This window comes from Solanum pennellii, chromosome 7, assembly GCF_001406875.1.
Source record: "Solanum pennellii chromosome 7, SPENNV200".
Taxonomy (NCBI): domain Eukaryota; kingdom Viridiplantae; phylum Streptophyta; class Magnoliopsida; order Solanales; family Solanaceae; genus Solanum; species Solanum pennellii.
The window spans coordinates 51,244,225-51,264,028 of NC_028643.1; the positions used below are offsets into that span (position 1 = coordinate 51,244,225).

Below are 19,804 nucleotides of genomic sequence, written 5' to 3' on the forward strand. Positions count from 1 at the left end.
CCTATGGTAGGTCAAGACAGGAGTTGTAGTCAATATAGTTTTCAATTCTACGAAGCTTTTCTCGCAATCATCTGACCATTGGAACTTGACCATCTTTTGAATCAATCTAGTCAATGGTGAGGGTGTGGATGAAAATCCTTCCACAAACCATTTGTTGTAACCCTCTATACCAAAGAAACTTCTAATATCTGTAGTAGAGGTAGGTCTGGGCCACTGTTTCACTGCTTCTATCTTCTGTAATCCACTCCGATCCCTTCAAGGGATACAATGTGACCAAGCAAAGCAACGGATTGCAACCAGAACTCACATTTGCTAAACTTAGAATAACTCGCGATCCTTGAGAGTCTACAGAACAACTCTCAAATGACTTGCATGTTCTTCCTCACTCAAAGAGTAAATGAGGATATCATCAATAAATACGATAACGAACAAGTCCAAATACTATTTGAACAATCTGTTCATCAAATCCATGAAGGCTGCAAAAGCATTAGTTAGTCAAAATGACATAACTACAAACTCATAAAGACCATACCGAGTTCTGAAGTCTGTTTTCGGAATGTCACTATCTCTGACTCTGAGATGAGGATAACTCGATCTGAGGTCTATCTTTGAGAAATGGCTAGCACCCAGAAGTTGGTCAAACAAGTCATCAATCCTAGGGATGGGATATTTATTCTTGATTGTGACCTTGTTAAACTGTCTATAGTCAATGCACATTCTGAGAGAACCATCTTTCTTATTTACGAAGCACCCCATGGTGAAATACAAGGTCTAATGAAGCCCTTATATAAAAGGTCTTTCAACTGTTCTTTCAATTCCTTAAGCTCTGTTGGGGCCATTATATAAGGAGGAATAGAAATAGGTTGGGTATCTTGAAGGAGATCAAGTCCATAGTCGATTTCCCTTTAGGGTGGAACTCCGGGAAGATCATTTGAAAACACTTCTGGAAAGTCAAAAACTACTGGAACAGAATCAAGAGTTGGGGTTTAAAGGATAGAATATAACCCTTTGAGATCATCTTTCTTTCATTAAGATATGAAATAAATCGACCCATAGGCGCTAAGCTATTACCTTTCCATTCTAAGATTGGTTCATCTGAAAACTTAAAACGAACAATCCTAGTTCTGCAATCGATTGAGGCATAACATGGATGTAACCAATCCATGCCTAGAATGACATCAAAGTCTACCATTTCTAGATCTACTAGATCTATGAGTTTACTCTCTTAGAGACTTTGATAGGGCAATTTCTCTATACCTGTCTAGCTATAACTGGGTCACCAACTGGAGTAGAGACTGAGAAAGGTTCTGAGCGAGTTTCTGGACTAACACTGAATTGGACTGCTATGTAAGGAGTTAGAAAAGAAAGAGTAGTCCCTGGATATAACAATGCATAAACATAAAGGTCAAAGACTCGTAACGTACCAGTAACTACATTAGGAGAACCTTCCTGATCCTGGCGAGCCTGAAGAGCATACAACTTGTTCTAACGATAACCACTACTTGTACCAGATGAGTTACCCTACTGAGTTGGGTGACTTACTGGTGCTGTTGAATTTGTAGACTGAGCTCTACCATTACCACCTCCTTAACCCTATCTAGAAGGACAATCCCTCAACTTGTGACCAGACTATCCACACCCACAACATCCTTCTTTTCTTGCGAGACACTCGCTCGGATGGATCTTACCACACTTAGGGCAAGCAAGGTAAATCTTGGTGCCTGAAACGCTTCTCTGAGACTTAGAGCCTGGTGCTCTACCCTTCTAGTCAAACCTGTTCTTAGAAGATGGAACACTACCTGATGAAGGGACAGGAGCTGAAAACTTTTGCTGACTCTGCTAGCGATTTACACCACCCAATTTATGCAGAGAATAGTCATAGCTCCCAGTCCTAGCCTTCTTATTTTCCTTAGACTGTTCCCTAAGCTTATCACTCTAAACCTGCTGAGCATGAGTCATAAGCCTAGACATGTTCATATCTCCAATTAACAAAGCATTTCTGCACTCAGTTTTCAGCAAATCCGACACTCCACACATGAACTTGTTCATCTGAGCCCTGGAGTCAGCAACAATGTGAGGAGCATACCTGGAGAGTTAATTGAACTTCAGCCCATACTTTCATGTTACCCTGCCTCAAGTTCATGAGTTCCCGAGCATTTGCCTCTCTCAACTCTATTGGGAAAAATCTGTCAAGAAAAGTCTCCCTAAAGCAATCCCAAGTTATAGGAGGTGCATTTGCACCTCTATTCTCCTTCCACTGAGTGTACCAGATATGAGCAACATCCTTCAATTGGTATGATGTCATTTTAACCTTACTTGCATTACCTCAAAGATCTTCTTGATCTTATACAAGAAATTCTAAGGATCCTCATTAGTTTGTGATCCTAAGAACTCATGCGGGTTCATCCTAACAAAGTCACGGACCCTTGCTGCAGCTGATCCACCATTTTCATTCACAGGAGCATTAACCCGATTGAATAGGTTAGTCATACTCTAAGCCAACATCTGTATGGCATTCTTGAACTCGGCATTAGAGACTTCTTGATTTGGGACTGGAGGAGTTGCGTTTGCATTCTTGGAGTTCACATTCCTAGCGTTAGCTCTATAAGGAGGCATGATCTGAAACATTGAACGTTAAGTTAGAATGGAATAAGATGATACCTTACGAACGATAAGTTACAAGAAAGTGAAGTGTTCCTAAAACACTTTATAGCCTCCCTCTCATTAGATGCGTGCACTTCACACCCATGAAAAGAACTCTACTTAGTGCAGATTTTAAGACATCCTAGTACTTTTGAACCTAATGCTCTGATACAAAATTTATTCATTCCCCGAGCTACACCCAAGACGCAGGCATGAAACCTATAACCATGATCCCAAGATAACCCTGCTGGAATAATCATGAGCATACTAAACAATATAAACTGATGCGGAAGCTAAATCATAATTTAATATAAAAAAGATGGGGAATATCCATATTGTATAACTGAGATATTTGAAAACAATGAGTTTAATACAAAAGAAATATTAACTCAATACTAAGCTGAATCTAATTATGTCTGAAATAACCCTTTGACTGACTAGAAATTCTGGGACAAGCCCTAGCTAAATCTAGCAAAACTGAAATTAAAAGACTAAATACTGAAAGTAAACTAGGACTATTGTCCTTGGAGAATGAGGATCACCACTGAAATCTGCTACGCTAATGATCGGAAATCGATCTATGCATGATCTGGATTCTAAGAACCTAAAGCTACATAATGAGAAGACGTAGTGCACGTATGCGTTAGTACTTGAAAGGTATTGAGCATGTTGGATAGAGTAAAGATGAAATAAAACAAAAATGAACAAGCATAAAAGCAAGTACAATAATTTGAACATTATATACTGAATTCTGAGCTTACAGGATGCAATGACAAATTTATAACATGATGAACCTGAATACTGAAAATACTGATAAATAGTCAAAGAAGATAGTCTGACTAATCTGTGGGAGCTACTAATAACCGATAATAACACCACATGATCTAAATGTAGAGTCTGATGTATAGGCCCTACCGAGAGGACCAAATATACCTTAACAGAGGTATAAAGGCATATTGGTGTTATCAATAAACTGATTGCCCACAGAGGGGACTTACGACCTACTTGGCTAGTAGTTCTGGGACTATTGGATACGCTAAACCTTAGTCCAACTCGGTATTATGCTACTCCCAAAGAATTTTGTAAATTTACTAATTATGTCTGAGTTTCAGTAAATACTAGATAGCTCAAAACTGAACATGCAAACTGAGAATGCAACAATTAATCTCTTGATCATGAATTTATATCTAAGGCATGTATATCTGAAGTGTCTGAAATATCTGACCTAGCATGTGTAATTCAAGAACTACAGAAATATAATGCTAGGGTTCTGAAATTCATCCGATAATCTGAGCAATAACATAATAATCTTATTTGGAACATATATTAGATAAATTCATGAAGTTCTATCAAAGTTCTAGAAACCCTAAGTTTGACCATGATAAGAGAATCAAGAATCTGACTGAAAACTAGGGACCTAATGGGTGAAAGGGTCCCACTAGTGAAATTCCGCATAAGTGGTAATGATATCCACGAAAAAATACTTAGGTCTCAAGGCTGGAACTGCTGGAGCTTGTGGCGTTCTTGAACTAGGGTTCTTGAGATTTTTCTTTCTTAGTTATAATTTTTCTAGTTTTGATTTAATGATTTGACTTAGATATGTTTTAATTATGTTTCTAGTCTTAAAGTGACTAAAATCTGATAATTTAGGGTTAAAACGACATATATTAGGGTTTAAAATGAATGGAAAAGGTCCAAAAGACCTCTGGGAAAGTTGCTGTCGGACCAATCGATGGCCAGGATTGACGGTCTGTCGATTGACCAACGCCCCGTCGTTGGGTCCGTCGACTGAGCCTATTTGACATGCCTTTACTAAAATGGGCATAACATTTTACTCGGAGGTCTGATTTTAGCAAGGTCGATGGCTATGGAAAGATAATTCAATTATATATATGTGGGTAGGTCATGGGACACATAATTCACTTTGTGCTATGAGTTATGACCATTTGAAGTTGACCCAACTTTATTTCCCCTTAACTGTCTGCAAATTTTCCATCTACGGACCGTAGGTCAACCTACGGACCGTGCTAGTGACTCGTAGCTCTTATCAGACAGTGGGTGAAGAGAGTATTGATCGATGGTCATGGACTACAGACCGTCGCCTGACCTACGGACCATAAGTTCATCCGTCGTCCAAGACTTACCTAATTTTTTTGGGGCTAAATTTTTAGAAGTTTCTAATCCCATCGACAGTTGTGCAGAACGGACCGTGGGTCAGGATACGGTCCGTCGATGCCACCGTTGGTTGCACCTGCAGATTTTTCTGTAAAGCTGGTTTTTGGACTGTTTTGGCTACCGGGTGTTACATTATCTCCCCCTTGGGAACATTCGTCCTCGAATGAAGACTAAACTAGCTATAATAGAGGGAGAGAGCTGCAAACCCTACAATTAAACATTGAGAACTGAATTTCTAACTAAATTGAGTTCCTAGTACATGAAATGCAAGTACAAACTGAGGGAACATGATTCTAAACCTGAATTTCCGCATGAATGACCGGAAAACTGAAGAGGAACTATTACCTCAAGCTGGAGTGGAATCGGAAGGAAAGAGGTGAGGATACTTTGCTTTCATGGCTGCTTCTGCTTCCCAAGTAGCTCCCTCTACGGACTGAATCCTCCACAAAACCTTGACTGAAGGGACTTCCTTGTTTCTCCACCTTCTAACCTAAAGGTCAAGAATCTCAACTGGTACATCCTCATAAGAAATACTATCTTTCACCGCCACACTCTCTAATGTCACTACAGAGGATGGATCACCCACACACTTCTTCAAGAGTGAGATGTGGAAGACCGGATGCACTTCTACTAAGTCTGCTGGTAACTCTAATTCATATGCCACATTGCCAACCCTTTTCAAAATCCTGTAAGAGACTACATATCTAGAACTGATATTCCTTTTCTTTCAATATCTCATCGCCCCTTTCATAGGTGAGACTTTCAGAAAAACCCAATCATCAACTTTAAACACTAGTTCCTTTCTCCTTACATCTGCATATGATTTCTCACTACTTTGGGCTATCTTAAGTCTCTCTCTAATGAGTTGCACTTTCACCAAAGTATAAAGAACTGAATTTGGTCCTATCAAAGTTGCTTCACCTACTTCAAACCAACTAACATGAGATCAATATCTACACCCATGTAAAGCCTCATAAGGGGTTATCTGAATGCTTGAATAGTAGCTATTGTTGTAGGCGAACTCAATAAGAGGAAGGTGATCGTCCCAACCATTTGAAACCGATCACACAATCTATCGACATATCCTCTAGGGTCTGAATGGTACACTCTGCCAGTCCATCCGTCTGCGGATGAAATGCCGTGCTAAGGTTAACTTGAGTATCAAGACCCTTCTGAAATGACTTCCAGAAATGAGAGGTAAACTAAGGACTTTGATCTGAGATGATAGATAAAGGAACCCCATGTAACCTCACATTCTCATTAATGTAAAGCTTGGCATAGTCCTCTGCCGAATTTGTAGTCTTGACCGCCAAAAAGAGAGAAGACTTAGTCATCCTATCAACTATCACCCAAATGGAATTATGTTGTCTGTGAGTACGCGGTAACCTATGATGAAATCCATATTGATCACTTCCCACATCCAAGTAGTAATGTATATCTCTTGAGTCATACCTCCTAGTTTCTGATGTTCTACCTTGACTTATTGGAAATTGGGGCACTTACTCACAAAGTCTACTATATCCCTCTTCATTCCATTCAACCAACAGACTTCCCACACACCGCGATACATCTTAGTGGCACCTGGATAATAGCCTAGAGTTATGGGCTTCAGCAAGAATATGTTGTCTCAACTCGACCACATCATGAACACACAATCTAGCTTGGTAGAAAAGTACACCATCTCCCCCTTCGGATAAACCCTCCACTCTCTGATTGTGTACTACACCCTTAAGTTTAAGAAAGATTGGATCACTGTCTTGCTTTTACTTAACCTCCACTACCAAAGACAATTTTTCCCACTCTGAATTGTTACGCTGCTGTCTGATATGCTCATAAGGCGAACTCCCAAGCGAGCAAGCTTGTCAACATCCTTCACTAGGTCCTTCTTTTCTTCCTCAACATGGGCTACACTACCCATAGATAATATACTAAGAGCATCTGATACTACATTAGCCTTACCATGATGATCATGAACACTCATATCATAATCCTTAAGGAACTCAAGCCATCTCCTCTGGCGAAGATTAAACTATTTCTGGGTGAACACATATTGAAGGCTCTTATAATCGGTGAACACATCTATATGAACACCATAGAAGTAGTGTCTCCATATATTTAGTTCGAACACCACTACTACAGGTTCGAGGTTATGAGTTATATAGTTCTTCTCATGCACCTTATCTCATTGCATCAACATACAACTCTGGATGCATCACTATAGATCACATACCCATTTGAACCCTCTGGTAGAGTCAAGACAGGAGATGTAGTCAATCTAGTTTTCAATTATACGTAGCTTTACTCACAATCATCTGACTATTGGAACTTAACCATCTTCTAAGTCAACCTAGTCAATGGTGAGGCTATGGAGGAAAATGCTTCCACGAACCTTCTGTAGTAACCCCCTAGACCTAAGAAACTTTTGAAATCTAAAGCAGAGATAGGTCTAGGCCACTGTTTAACTACTTCTATCTTTGTGAATCCACTCTGATCCCTTCGCTAGATACAATATGAACAAGAAAAGCAACACATTACAACAAGAACTTACATTTGCTAAACTTAGCAAACAACTGGCGATCCTTGAGAGTCTTCAGAAAAGCTCTCAAATCACTTGCATTTTCTTCCTCACTCCTAGAGTAAATGAGGATATCATCAATAAAGTCGATAACGAACAAGTCCAAGTACTGTTTGAACACTCTGCTCATCAAATCCATGAAAGTTGCAGGAGCATTAGTTAGTCCAAATGACATACCCACAAATTCATAATGACCATACCGAGTTCTGAAGGCTATTTTCGAAATGTCACTATCTCTGACTCTGAGCTGATGATAACCCGATCTAAGGTCTATCTTTGAGAAATGGCTAGCACCCTGAAGTTGGTCAAACAAGTCATCAATCTTGGGGATAGGATAATTATTCTTAATTCTAACCTTGTTCAACTGTCTATAGTCAATGAACATTTTGAGAGAACCATTTTTATTCTTTACGAACAACACTGGTGCACCCCATAAAGAAATACAAGGTCTGATGAAGCCCTTATCTAGAAAGTCTTTAAACTTCTCTTTAAGTTCCTTAAGCTCTGCTGGAGCCATTATGTAAGGAATTATAGAAATAGGCTGGGTATCTTGAAGGAGATCAATTCCAAAGTCGATTTCCCTTTCGGGAGGGACTCCGTGAAGATCTTCTGGAAACACTACCGGAAACTCACAAACTACTGGAACTGAATCAAGAGTTAGGGTTTCAAGGCTTGATCCTTAACCCAAACTAGATGATAGAGATAACCCTTAAGATCATCTTTCTTGCCTTAAGGTAAGATATAAATCGACCCATAGGCGTTAAGCTACTACCCTTCCATTCTAAGATTGGTTCCTCTGGAAACAAAAAATGAACAATCCTAGTTCTACAATCGACTGAGGCATAACATGAATGTAACCAATCCATGCCTAGAATGACATCAAAGTCTACCATTTCTAACTCTACTAGATCAGCTGAGGTGACTTTCTAAGAGACTGTGACACGACAATTTTTGTATACCCGTATAGCTATAATTGGGTCACCAACTGGAGTAGAGACTGAGAAAGGTTCTGAGAGAGTTTTTGGACTAACACTGAATTTGACTACTATGTAAGAAGTTACAAAAGAAAGAGTAGCCCCTGGATCTAACAATGCTTAAACATCAAGGTACAAGACTCGTAACGTACCACTAACTACATCAGGAGAACCTTCCTGATCCTGGCGAGCTTGAAGAGCATACAAGCTGTTCTGATGATGAACACCACTTGTACCTAATGAGTTACCCTGCTGAGTTCGGTGACTTGCTAGCGCTCCTGAATTTGTAGAGTGATCTCTACCATTACAACCTCCTTGACCTTTTCTAGAAAGACAGTCCCTCAACCAATGACCAGACTGACCGCACCCAAAACATCCTTCTTTTCCTGTGAGACACTCGCCCGGATGATTCTTACCACACTCAGGGGAAGCGGGGTATGTCTTGGTGCCTGAAACACTTCCCTGAGTCTTAGAGCCTAGTGCTCTACCCTTCTGGTCAAACTTGTTCGATGGATCACTAGCTGATGAAGGGGCAGGAGCTGAAAATTTTTGCTGACTATGTGAGTGATTTCCACCACCCAATTTCTTCTGAGAATATTCATAGTTCCCAGTCCTAGCCTTCTTATTTTCCTTAGCCTGTTCCTTAAGCTTATCATTCTCAGCCTGCTGAGAAAGAATCATAAGCCTAGAGATGTTCATATCTCCAAGTAACATATCATTTGTACACTTATTTTTCACAAAATGTGACACTCCATACAAGAACATGTTCATCTGAGCCCTAGAGTCAGCAACAATGTGAGGAGCATACCTGGAGAGTTGGTTAAACTTCAGCCCATAGTCTTGGACTATCATGTTACCCTGCCTCAAGTTCATGAATTCTTGAGCCTTTGCCTCTCTCAACTCTATTGGGAAAAATATGTCGAGAATAGTCTCCCTAAAGCAATCCCAAGTTATAGGAGCTGCATTTGCACCCCTATTCTCCTTCCACTTAGTGTACCAGATATGAGCAAAATCCTTCAATTGGTATGATGCCAAATCAACCCGATCATCCCAGTGACTTAAATTACCTCAAAGATTTTCTTTATCTCATCCAAGAAATTCTGAGGATCCTCATTAGTCTGTGATCCTTAGAACCCAGGCGGATTAAACCTAACAAAGTCACGGACCCTTGCTGCTGCTGATCCACCATTTTTCATTCACAAGAGCATGAACCCGATTGTTCTGGTTATTCATACTCTAAGACAACATCTATATGGAATTCATAAACTCGTCATTGGAGACTTTTTGATTTGGGACTAGAGGAATTGTGTTTGAATTCCTGGCATTCGCATTCCTAGCATTAGCTCTACGAGGAGGCATGATCTGAAACGTATAACGTTAAGTTAGAATGGAATAAGATCATACCTTAAACACGATAAGAGTAACAAGAAAGTGAAGTTTTCGTAAAACACTTTATAGCCTCCCTCTCATTAGATATGGTGCACTTCACACCCACGAACAAGACTCTACTTAGTGCGGCTTTTCAGAAATCCTAGGACTCTTGAACCTAGTGCTCTGATACCAAGCTTCTATAACTGAGATATTTTAAAACAATGAGTTTAATACAAAAGAAATATTAACTCAATACTAAGATAAATCTAACTTTGTCTGAAATAAGCCTCTGATTGTCTAGAATTACTGGGACAAGCCCCATCTAAATTTAGAAAAACTGAAACTAAAACACTAAATACTAAAAAGAAATTCATGACTAATGTCCTTGGAGAACGAGGATGCATCAATAAATCTGCTGCACTGAAGATCAGAAATCGATCTATGTGTGATCTGGATTCTGAGAACCTGAACCTACATCACAAGAAGACGTAGCACACGTATGCGTCAATACTTGAAAGGTACTGAGCATGTAGGATAGAGTAAAGCTAAATTAAAACATAACTAAACAAGCGTAAAAGCAAGTGTAATAATCTGAACATGATATAATGAATTCTAAGCTAACTGGATGCAATGACCAATTTATAACATGCTGAAACTAAATACTGAATGTACAAATAAATGGTCAATGCAAGTGTCTAACTGATCTGTGGAGGCTACTAATAACCGATAATAAAACCACATGAGATAAATCTGGAGTCCGATGAATACGCCCCATCGAGAGGACACAATATACCCTGCAGAGGTATAAAGGCATGCAGGCGTTATCACTAAACTGATTGCCCAAAGAGGGGACTTACAACCTACTTGGCTAGTAGTTCAGGGACTATTGGGTACGCTAAAACCTAGTCCAACTCGGTATTATGCTACTCCCAATGAATTCTGTAAATTCACTGATTATCTCTAAGCTTCTGTAAATAAAGGATAATTTGAAGCTAAACATGAAAACTGAGAATGCAACAATTAATATGGTAATTATGCATTTATAGTTGAGGCATGTATATCTGAAGTGTCTGAAATATTTGACCTATCATGTGTAATTCAAGAACTAAAGAAATACAAAGCAAGGGTTCTGAAATTCATGCGATAATCTCAGTAATAACATGATAATCTAGTTTGGAACATATATTTAACAAAATTCATGAAGTTATATCAAAGTTCTAGAAACGCTAGGTTTGATCATGATAAGACAAAAAAGAATGTGATTGAAAACTAGGGACACAATGGGTGAATGGAACCCACTAGTGAAATCCCACATACCTGGTGATGAAATGAATGGAAAAATACTTAGGTCTCGGAGCTGAAAATGCTGGAGCTTGTCGCGTTCTTGAGTTTTTTCTCCTCTCTTGCTTCTAATTTTTCTAAGTTTTGATTTAATGATTTGACTTAGGTATGTTTTAATTATATTTCTAGACTTAAACTGACTAAAATATGATGACTTAGGGTCAAAACGACATATATTAGGGTTTAAACAGAGTGGGAACGGTCCAAAAAACCTGGGAAAGTTGCTATAGGACCAAGCGATTGTCCGTCGATTGACCGACGCCCCGTCTTTGGGTCCGTCGACTGGATCTATTCAACATGCCTTTATTATAATGAGAATAACTTTTTACTCGAAGGTCTGAATTTAGCAAGGTTGGTGGTTATGGAAAGATAATTCAATTATCTATCTGTGGGTACGTCATGGGACACCTAATTTATTTTGTGCTAAGAGTTATGACCATTTGAAGTTGACCCATCTGCATTTTCCCTTAACTGTCTGCAAATTTTCCACCTATGGACCGTGATGATCATCTGTAGCTCTTGTCAGATAGTGGGTGAAGGGAGTATTTATCGACAGTCACGGACTACTAACCGTCGTCTGACCTACGGAGCGTAAGTCCGTCCGTCGTCCAAGACTTAACTAATTTTTTTCTAGGCTTAAATTTTTGTGTGTTTCTGATCCCATCGACGGATGTGAAAGACAGATCGTGGGTCAGGCTACGGTCCATCGATGCCACCGCTGGCTGCTCCTGCAGATTTTTCTGTAAAGCTGGTCTTTGGTCTGTTTGGCTATGGGGTGATACAGCCAAGCTACCCAACTCCGGTAAACTTTGTCTTTGATGGTTCTGGTAATAATTTTATACTCATTTTGTTTTCATTTTTTTTATTTTTTATTTTTTATTTTTTTATTTTTTATTTTTGATACCTGTATAGTTGAACTGACTGATTTTTACACTTTTTGTGAACTTTATGTTTTTCCAGTTAATTCCTTTCTCAAATTTTCATGTTGTTTACTTCGTTTTACGTTGATTATAAGTTAATTATCATGTGTTTTAGGGTTATATATATTGGTTCAATTTTTTGTTATAATATTAATATTTTTGTTGTGTAGTCTTTTTCATGTAAAAACAATACTTTGATTGATCCATTTTGGAATTGTTTTAAAATTTCCTGTAAATTTACATTTTTGCATTATTCACGATTTGTTGTTTGTTTTGTTCATTAAACAATTTGGGTCGATTTTATTATATGCTTCTTTTATATTTATTTTGCATCAAATTTTAATATTTTTGACATCATCAATAATAAGTCTTGTTGTTTTCCCACTAGTATAACAACATTGCTATTTTATTGTTGTTATTTATAAGTTAAGTTATATTATTACTTAATGTTGCTTTTTATTTCATTGTTATTTCACTATGTTATTTTCTGCAAGATTATGTAGTCGATTTACATGATTTGTGGTATTATTTATTCTTAGATATTATCTAATTTGAAAACAAATGATAAGTTTTATAAGATATAGGATAATATGGCCAATGAAAAAAATCTCTCCGTCGGTTTTCGAGGACTTGCCATTATTACAGACGGAATTTACTTTAAGGTTATACATTGCGTTTGTTAAAAATGACCGATGAAGAAATTACCCTCGATTTCCAAGACTTCCTATGTTAATAAGACGGGTTTTTATTTTTTTAAAGTTATTATTTTATGTATTGAATTTTATTCATATCTATTTATTACTAACACATTTACTAAGTGTGTTTACAGGTACCCAAGACTTGCTTCCTTGAAGTCATTCGAAAGGAGTTCGAAGTATATTTTGAATTCAGTGACCTATAACTAAAAAAGCACTAATTTTGGTAATATGGATGACCATTAGTGCTCGACTTAAAGAATAGACAATATATTTTGGGCCTTTTCTCAACTTTCCTCACTGGAAAAACAAAACTTCTTGTAGTTAACTCAAATTATCTATAGACGAAACGTAAACAAAACCATAATGGTTTTTTATTGGCTCCCATTTTACAATGTGACCGGCGGATGCTGTTCCTATTCCATTTCCCAAACATATACTACTCAGTGATATATAAAATCCAAACCGGCAAATCAGTAGCACATTTCAAAAAAATTAGAACATATGTTTTAAGTATGATGAAGCAATGTGTTTGATGTTGGACATAATTTCCAGCTCTGATCAATTGTATCTTTTTCCTATCTGAAGTCCCTACATAGATGATGTACTTATCAGTCTGATACTCATAACGAATATTGGGCCTTATGATCACATTCTTTCCATAAATCTTGTATTAATAGTTTGGCCTACTTTACAAGTTATTGCACGTAGTGATGGGAATTGGGGCAGATTAGGTAGGTTAGGACAGGGTAAAGCAAGTCTTGACACGCCCTGCCCTAGCCCGTTTAGTATTTTTTGAAAATTAGCCCTGTCCTACCACTCCCTATAAAGACCTGACATGCTCAAACTAAATCAAATATCTAAAATAGAGTTATATGCCTAAATTATAAAATATTATACAAGGTAGTTTGAGTAGAAATGTTGATAAAAGGATAATCCCATAAGGAAATAAAAGGGATGGGACTTACATAGCAATTTCTATATACGCACTATTCCATTTTCTTCGTTTTCACCTTAGTTGTGGTTTTTGTAAAATAACTAGCTATATATGCCTCAAATTTCTTTGTCAAGTTTAGTTAAACTACCCAAATTGGTTGATAAAATATGGTATGGATCCCACATTGATACACATGTAGTGTCTACAAGAGTGCGGCAACGAAAGTGAAGAGTTTGATCAACTTAGATAACCTCCACTCAAATGGTGAGATTGTAATATCCAAGAGCAATGAAGACCAGATGAACTTATTTCAATTGCTGATAATCACCATTATTTTGGTAAGTTTCATCTATAACTAACTTAGATTGATATAAGTCCCATACAAGATTAAAGACTAAGGGGTCTTTAATATGTGGGATGAGATAGACGAGGATGTACGTTGGACTTTACATTGCTAAAATAAGTCCCCTCCAACAAGAAATTTCATCACAAACTTGTTGGAAAACATAAATGCACAACGAAAGTATATCAAGAACTTTATTACATACATGAATAATAGATAACCAATACTGTTTATAGTAGAACATCTCATCATGCTATAACACTTAAAATTGTTCAAATTTAATTTGATAGATACCTTTTGAAGCGTGAGAAGATGCCTTGAAGAAAATTTCCAAGTCAGATATACTTTTAAGTGAATCTACAAATAGCCAATAGCTATGACCTTCAACAGTGATCCCAAGTTCACATCTGAAACTCTCTCAATACTTGGGTGTGCAAGCATCAAATAGAAAACTAATCAATCTATCTAGGGTTAGAAGAATCCCTAATTATAGAGATTTCTTATCGGTCCAATGTGGATAACGAAAATCACATGTTATTTTTCTTCCACTAGAAAATTACACGCTTGTTTTCATTTTATAAGAAAACTTGCGCTCGTCTCCCATTTTTCCTTTAGAAATATGATTCTGAGTTCTAGCTAAATATGGACACTGGAGGGATCACAAAGTTAATTATTGAGGCTTCCTATTATGGAAATAATTCTAAATAATTATTTTGAATTATTCTTATAATAATAAATTACGAATCATTAAACTAGAAGTTCGTAATTGCACTCCTCTAGTTATATTTTGTTATTCCCCATTAAACACTTATATAATTCCCCATGATAAAATTTCAGATACTAATAAATGAATTAAATTATTCACGAATTTAACTTAATGATTAATTTTCTTTAGAGCACTACTTAACTTATTTCATGTGTAGGATTCATAAATTCGCTTGGAAGGTTTGACATGATGAAAACATATATGTTTAAGAAAAAGTCATATCAATCAATATCTATAACGAGAAATGAATTTCATCAACTAACTTATTATTTCACCAATGCATGTTATTATCATCCAACTTACCATGCATATTGACCCATCTCAGAATCTTACCTTTTAATTAATAACAACGATAATTAATACATACATATCATAATAGTTATATCAGAATAAAAAAATTAAGTACATTTAATAGTTTAGAGAATATGTTTTTGTCAGTTAGTCTAAAACAACTATATCTACTTGGTCCCGTTGAATAAATACAAATACACTAACATAAGAAGCTGGAACAATGCCATTTCCATAATACATATAAATTACGTATAATCCTGTGCTACAATTGTACCGACGACACGTACAATTTCAATCCTAGATTTTGAACAAAAAACTTTATACGTATAAGAACCGATGATTTGATCTTCTATGTATAAGCTAAAACTCTACGCACTAAATCATCTACTATATAAGTAAATATACACCATACACAAATATAAGATTTATTAAAACTGGAAAATTGTTTATTCTATAATAAATATTATATATTTACATATGGTTAATAGAATATATCCCAAAAATCTCCCACTTAGACTTTAACCATCACTATTACTAAAATGTACTATATCTAAATGCATGTTAATAGTATATACCCTATCAATCCCCCACTTAGATATTATTTAATTTTAAAAATTGTTAGAATACTATGTTTATGCCTACGATTAATAGTATATAGCCTAACAATCTCCCACTTAGACTTTTAACTACATATTTACAATGTTTACAGGCATTTCTTAATTTCGTATACGAAAAACTTATGTTATTGACCCATGCAATTTTGTCTAGTAGTGCTTCGTTGTAACAATTCAGTGTTGTACTTGATCTTGAGAGATCTTCTAATGAAACATTCCATGAGTGTACTTCTTTCAGAAATCAATCAAAAAAGTTCTCTCAAGCATACAAAATAATTGAATTTTCGCTACGATTCTCCCACTACGACTACGCATTACTACATCATCACACTTTCATGATCATGAGTCTTAATATTTTCTTAAAAATACTTTGATATTGAAATATTAAAAAATTCTCATGTTGTGTCATTAAAATTTTTCAATATTACTTCCATTACTTGAAGTTGTAGTTTTCTTATGTCTGGTAACATTTCTCCTACTACTTAAATGCATTGAAACGTCATTTTTGACATGCCGAATAGTTGTTTTTGTGAGTCTGGGTTTTCAATTGACTTATTTTTTATTTATTTATTTAATTCCTATAAAACTAGTTTACTTCTAGGAATATGATTTACTAAATGATCCTAAACTAGAAATCAGATTCTTGTATTAACAATTGCCTTATTTTCTTTACGATACTATAATAAACGTTCTTTCATTCCCTAGGATATCCAATTAACACACATTCATATCTTAAGTTCCATTTACTTATTCTCTCACTGAGCACATGTGGCGGACAATCCTATATCTGAACATGTCACATGTTAGACTTATGTCAAATCCAACTAGTTCTATAGTTGTTCAAGGTGCTGATTTAAAAAATGAATTCAGAATGTGATATGTAGTTATCAGAACCTATCCCAAAAGGAACAAAATAACTTATAATAAGTCAACTATTTATCTCATCATCTTCATAAGAGTCTACCTTTTTTTTCCTCATTTAGCCCAATCTATTATAGAGTGTCTGGTGTAGACAATTGAAATGCAATTATTCTATAAGATAAGTGACTTATGAGCTCTGCAGAAAGGTTTACGTCACTACAATCAAAGTACATGACTTTATACATTTTTCATGATGCTATTTTCACGTGTCTTAAATATTTTAGATTTATCAAGACATTTAGACTTACAAAATATCAAAAATATATTCATATCATGAGAAACCTTCTTGAAAACTCAAATTCACCACTTGCCCAAAATACTCATTTATTACACAATTCACAATAGATTAATTATAAGTTATTTAGTCATTTTTCAAAGTTTTTGACCAAAATCATCCTTAAATTATACCTCAAACTTAAGTTACATTCTTAAAATATCATTCTTAACAAAAAACATCCTTCAAGTATTTAAAAGTGAACAATTTTCATCCTTCTACTTAAATTTATTAGAAAACAAACAAATCCCACGAAAATAAAATTATTTATTCGTAATTATTATTCTTAGACGTGTCAAAAAATACTAATCGTAAACATTTTTGGTAATTGAGTTTAGTATTATGCAAAAAATTTTAAATTTGACATCTTTTGTTTTCCATGTAAAATTGATATTAAAAATATTATTAATTGTAATATTTTTTTAATTAATTGAAGTATGTTTCTTCTCTACTGAATATTCTATAAGTGACGTTTTTTGGAGACTTGCGCTTCTAATAATGTAGAATGAAACTCAAATGCGAGACATACTCAATATTTTGATTACTTCAATATCAGATTGGCCAAAAAAATTATTGATCTAGATACAATTTGGCTATGGAAAAGGTAAGATAATTAAGCTCCACCTTCTTTCCTTTACTAAATGAGAAAAAGAGCCGATCATATATCCTCACACCTTCCACACATTTTTTTTCGGTAATCAATAGCGTCAAATTTTTTTAATATGTTTTTTTTTCAAGAACATCTTCTAGCAAGTAATGAAATTATGCAAGAAATATTTGTTAATGGTCACATGAACTGCTCATGTTTTTGTTCGATCCCTTAGTTTTTTTACGATATCTAATAAAAGGATGAAAATTGTTCACTTTTAAATATTTGATGGATGTTTTCTGCTAAGAATGATCCATTAAAGATGTAGTCTAATTTTGTGGTATAGTTTAGTGATGTTTTTGGCCAAAAACTCCATTTTTCATTCTAAACAAAACTCAAATGTTGGTAGTGACTTCACTTTCAATGAACCGTAATGTTCATCAATTTACAAACCTCTAATCTATTTAGATTAAATAACTTAGACAATGATGTACATATAAATTTCATTCAATTTAATAGGTATTTTCCTTATGAGACAAATTAATAAAATTCAATTCATGAGAGATAACACTAAAAAAATCATGCATCAATATACCACATGAAACAAAATAATCATCACTTTTCTAGTTAGAAACTGAAAATAATTTCCTGTAACACAAGGTACATGTATAATGTGTTGTTTTAATTAATATCTTTGTTGACATCCAATTTTTCCTTAGCATTTTAAAAATTCGTAATTTTTAGGTTTATATATCTTTCATAATTTAAATAAATTTATCGATAAATATCCTTATTTGTCAAATTTTAGGATTTATACATAATCTAAAAATTCATTTAAACATTACGAATTAATTTTGCATACAGAGTTTGATCAATAATCTAAGGCCACAATGCCAAGCTCATAGATTTGGGCCCATTGCATTTTTGGTTCTATTTAGGTTTAGATTAGGTCAAAAACTAGAAGGGGGGTGGAATAATTTTAGGGGATATTTTTTCAGATTTATTATTCTTTTATTTTCCAAAGACAAGTTCACCGGAGTTCTACCTAAATCCGGTGTGTCCCCATACAAAAGACCAGTTGCTCTGACCTGTTCTTTTTCCATTTTTTCGGTGAAAATTCACCCAAAACCCAAGGGGTTTCTCTCCTCACCTCCTCATCTTCTCCGGAAAGCCTACACCACTCAACTAAACTGGTCACTGTAGCCAGAAAACCAGCCATAGAAACGAGCCCAAGTCCCAAAAATCCCTTACTTTTGCCGTTACCATTTCCGTCAAAACACCTCCACACCTACCATTTTCTTCGACCAAGAAATCAACCAAAAACCTCAGCCCCTTGCTTCACTGGTTCATCCACCAAACAACTCCAGTTCTCCACCAATAACCACCATTAACAACCATCGTTTCCGACTAGCAACATCCCACCACCCAAAAAACCCCCGACCAAAAGTCACTGGGAACAACCCAAAACCACCACACCACCCCAGATCCCGACCCCAAATTACCTTCTTCGACGAACACGACCAAAACTCATCGTAAACATCCAATGCTCTGGCGAAACTACATCAGCAGCTCGCACAAACCAGCGACCAACGCTGCCTTCCCCTTTTTCCATTTTTTTAAAAAAAATTGATTTGTTTTTGTAGATTTTCCGGTCAGCGCCAAGAAGAATTACAAACCAGCAACATCCCACCACCATTACAACAACACAAACTTGAACTCGAGCTCCAGCGCCGGCGAACAACAGAGCCAAGCAACCCAACTCCAGTGAACTTAGTCTTTGATGGTTCTGGCAATAATTTTATACTCTATTTGTTTTCTTTGTATTTATTTTTTATTTTTTTGATTTTTTATTTTTGATACCTGTATAGTTGAATAGACTGATTTTAACACTTTTTGTGAACTTTGTGTTTTTCCAGTTAATTCCTTTCTCAAATTTTCATGTTGTTTACTTCGTTTACTCATTGATTATTAGTTAATTATCATGTGTTTTAGGGTTATATATATTGGTTAAATTTTAAGTTATAATATTAATATATTTGTTGTGTAGTCTTTTTCATATATAAAAAATACTTTGATTGCTCCATTTTGGAATTGTTTTAAAATTTCCTATTAATTTACATTTTTGCATTATTCACGATTTGTTGTTTGGTTTGTTCATTAAACAATTTTGGGTTGACTTTATTATATGCTTCTTTTATATTTATTTTGCATCAAATTTTAATATTTTTGGCATCATCAATAATATGTCTTCTTGTTGTTTGCCCACTAGTATAACAAATTATTGCTATTTTATTGTTGTTGTTTATAAGTTAAGTTATATTATTATTTAATGTTGCTTTTTATTTCTTTGTTATTTCACTATGTTATTTTCTGCA

The 19,804-nt window shown here is 35.5% G+C and overlaps 1 protein-coding gene across 1 annotated transcript; it reads right to left on the reverse strand.

Annotated features, from left to right (window-relative positions):
* Positions 1 to 2,493: 2,493 nt before the first annotated feature.
* Positions 2,494 to 19,041, reverse strand: LOC107025066. The gene is made up of 5 exons (XM_015225934.2): positions 18,932 to 19,041; positions 18,518 to 18,601; positions 8,541 to 9,301; positions 7,749 to 7,813; positions 2,494 to 2,619 (listed from the first exon to the last, which is right to left on the reverse strand). Exons 1-5 carry the CDS (start codon positions 19,039 to 19,041, stop codon positions 2,494 to 2,496), a joined length of 1,146 nt encoding a protein of 381 aa, XP_015081420.2.
* Positions 19,042 to 19,804: the final 763 nt, after the last annotated feature.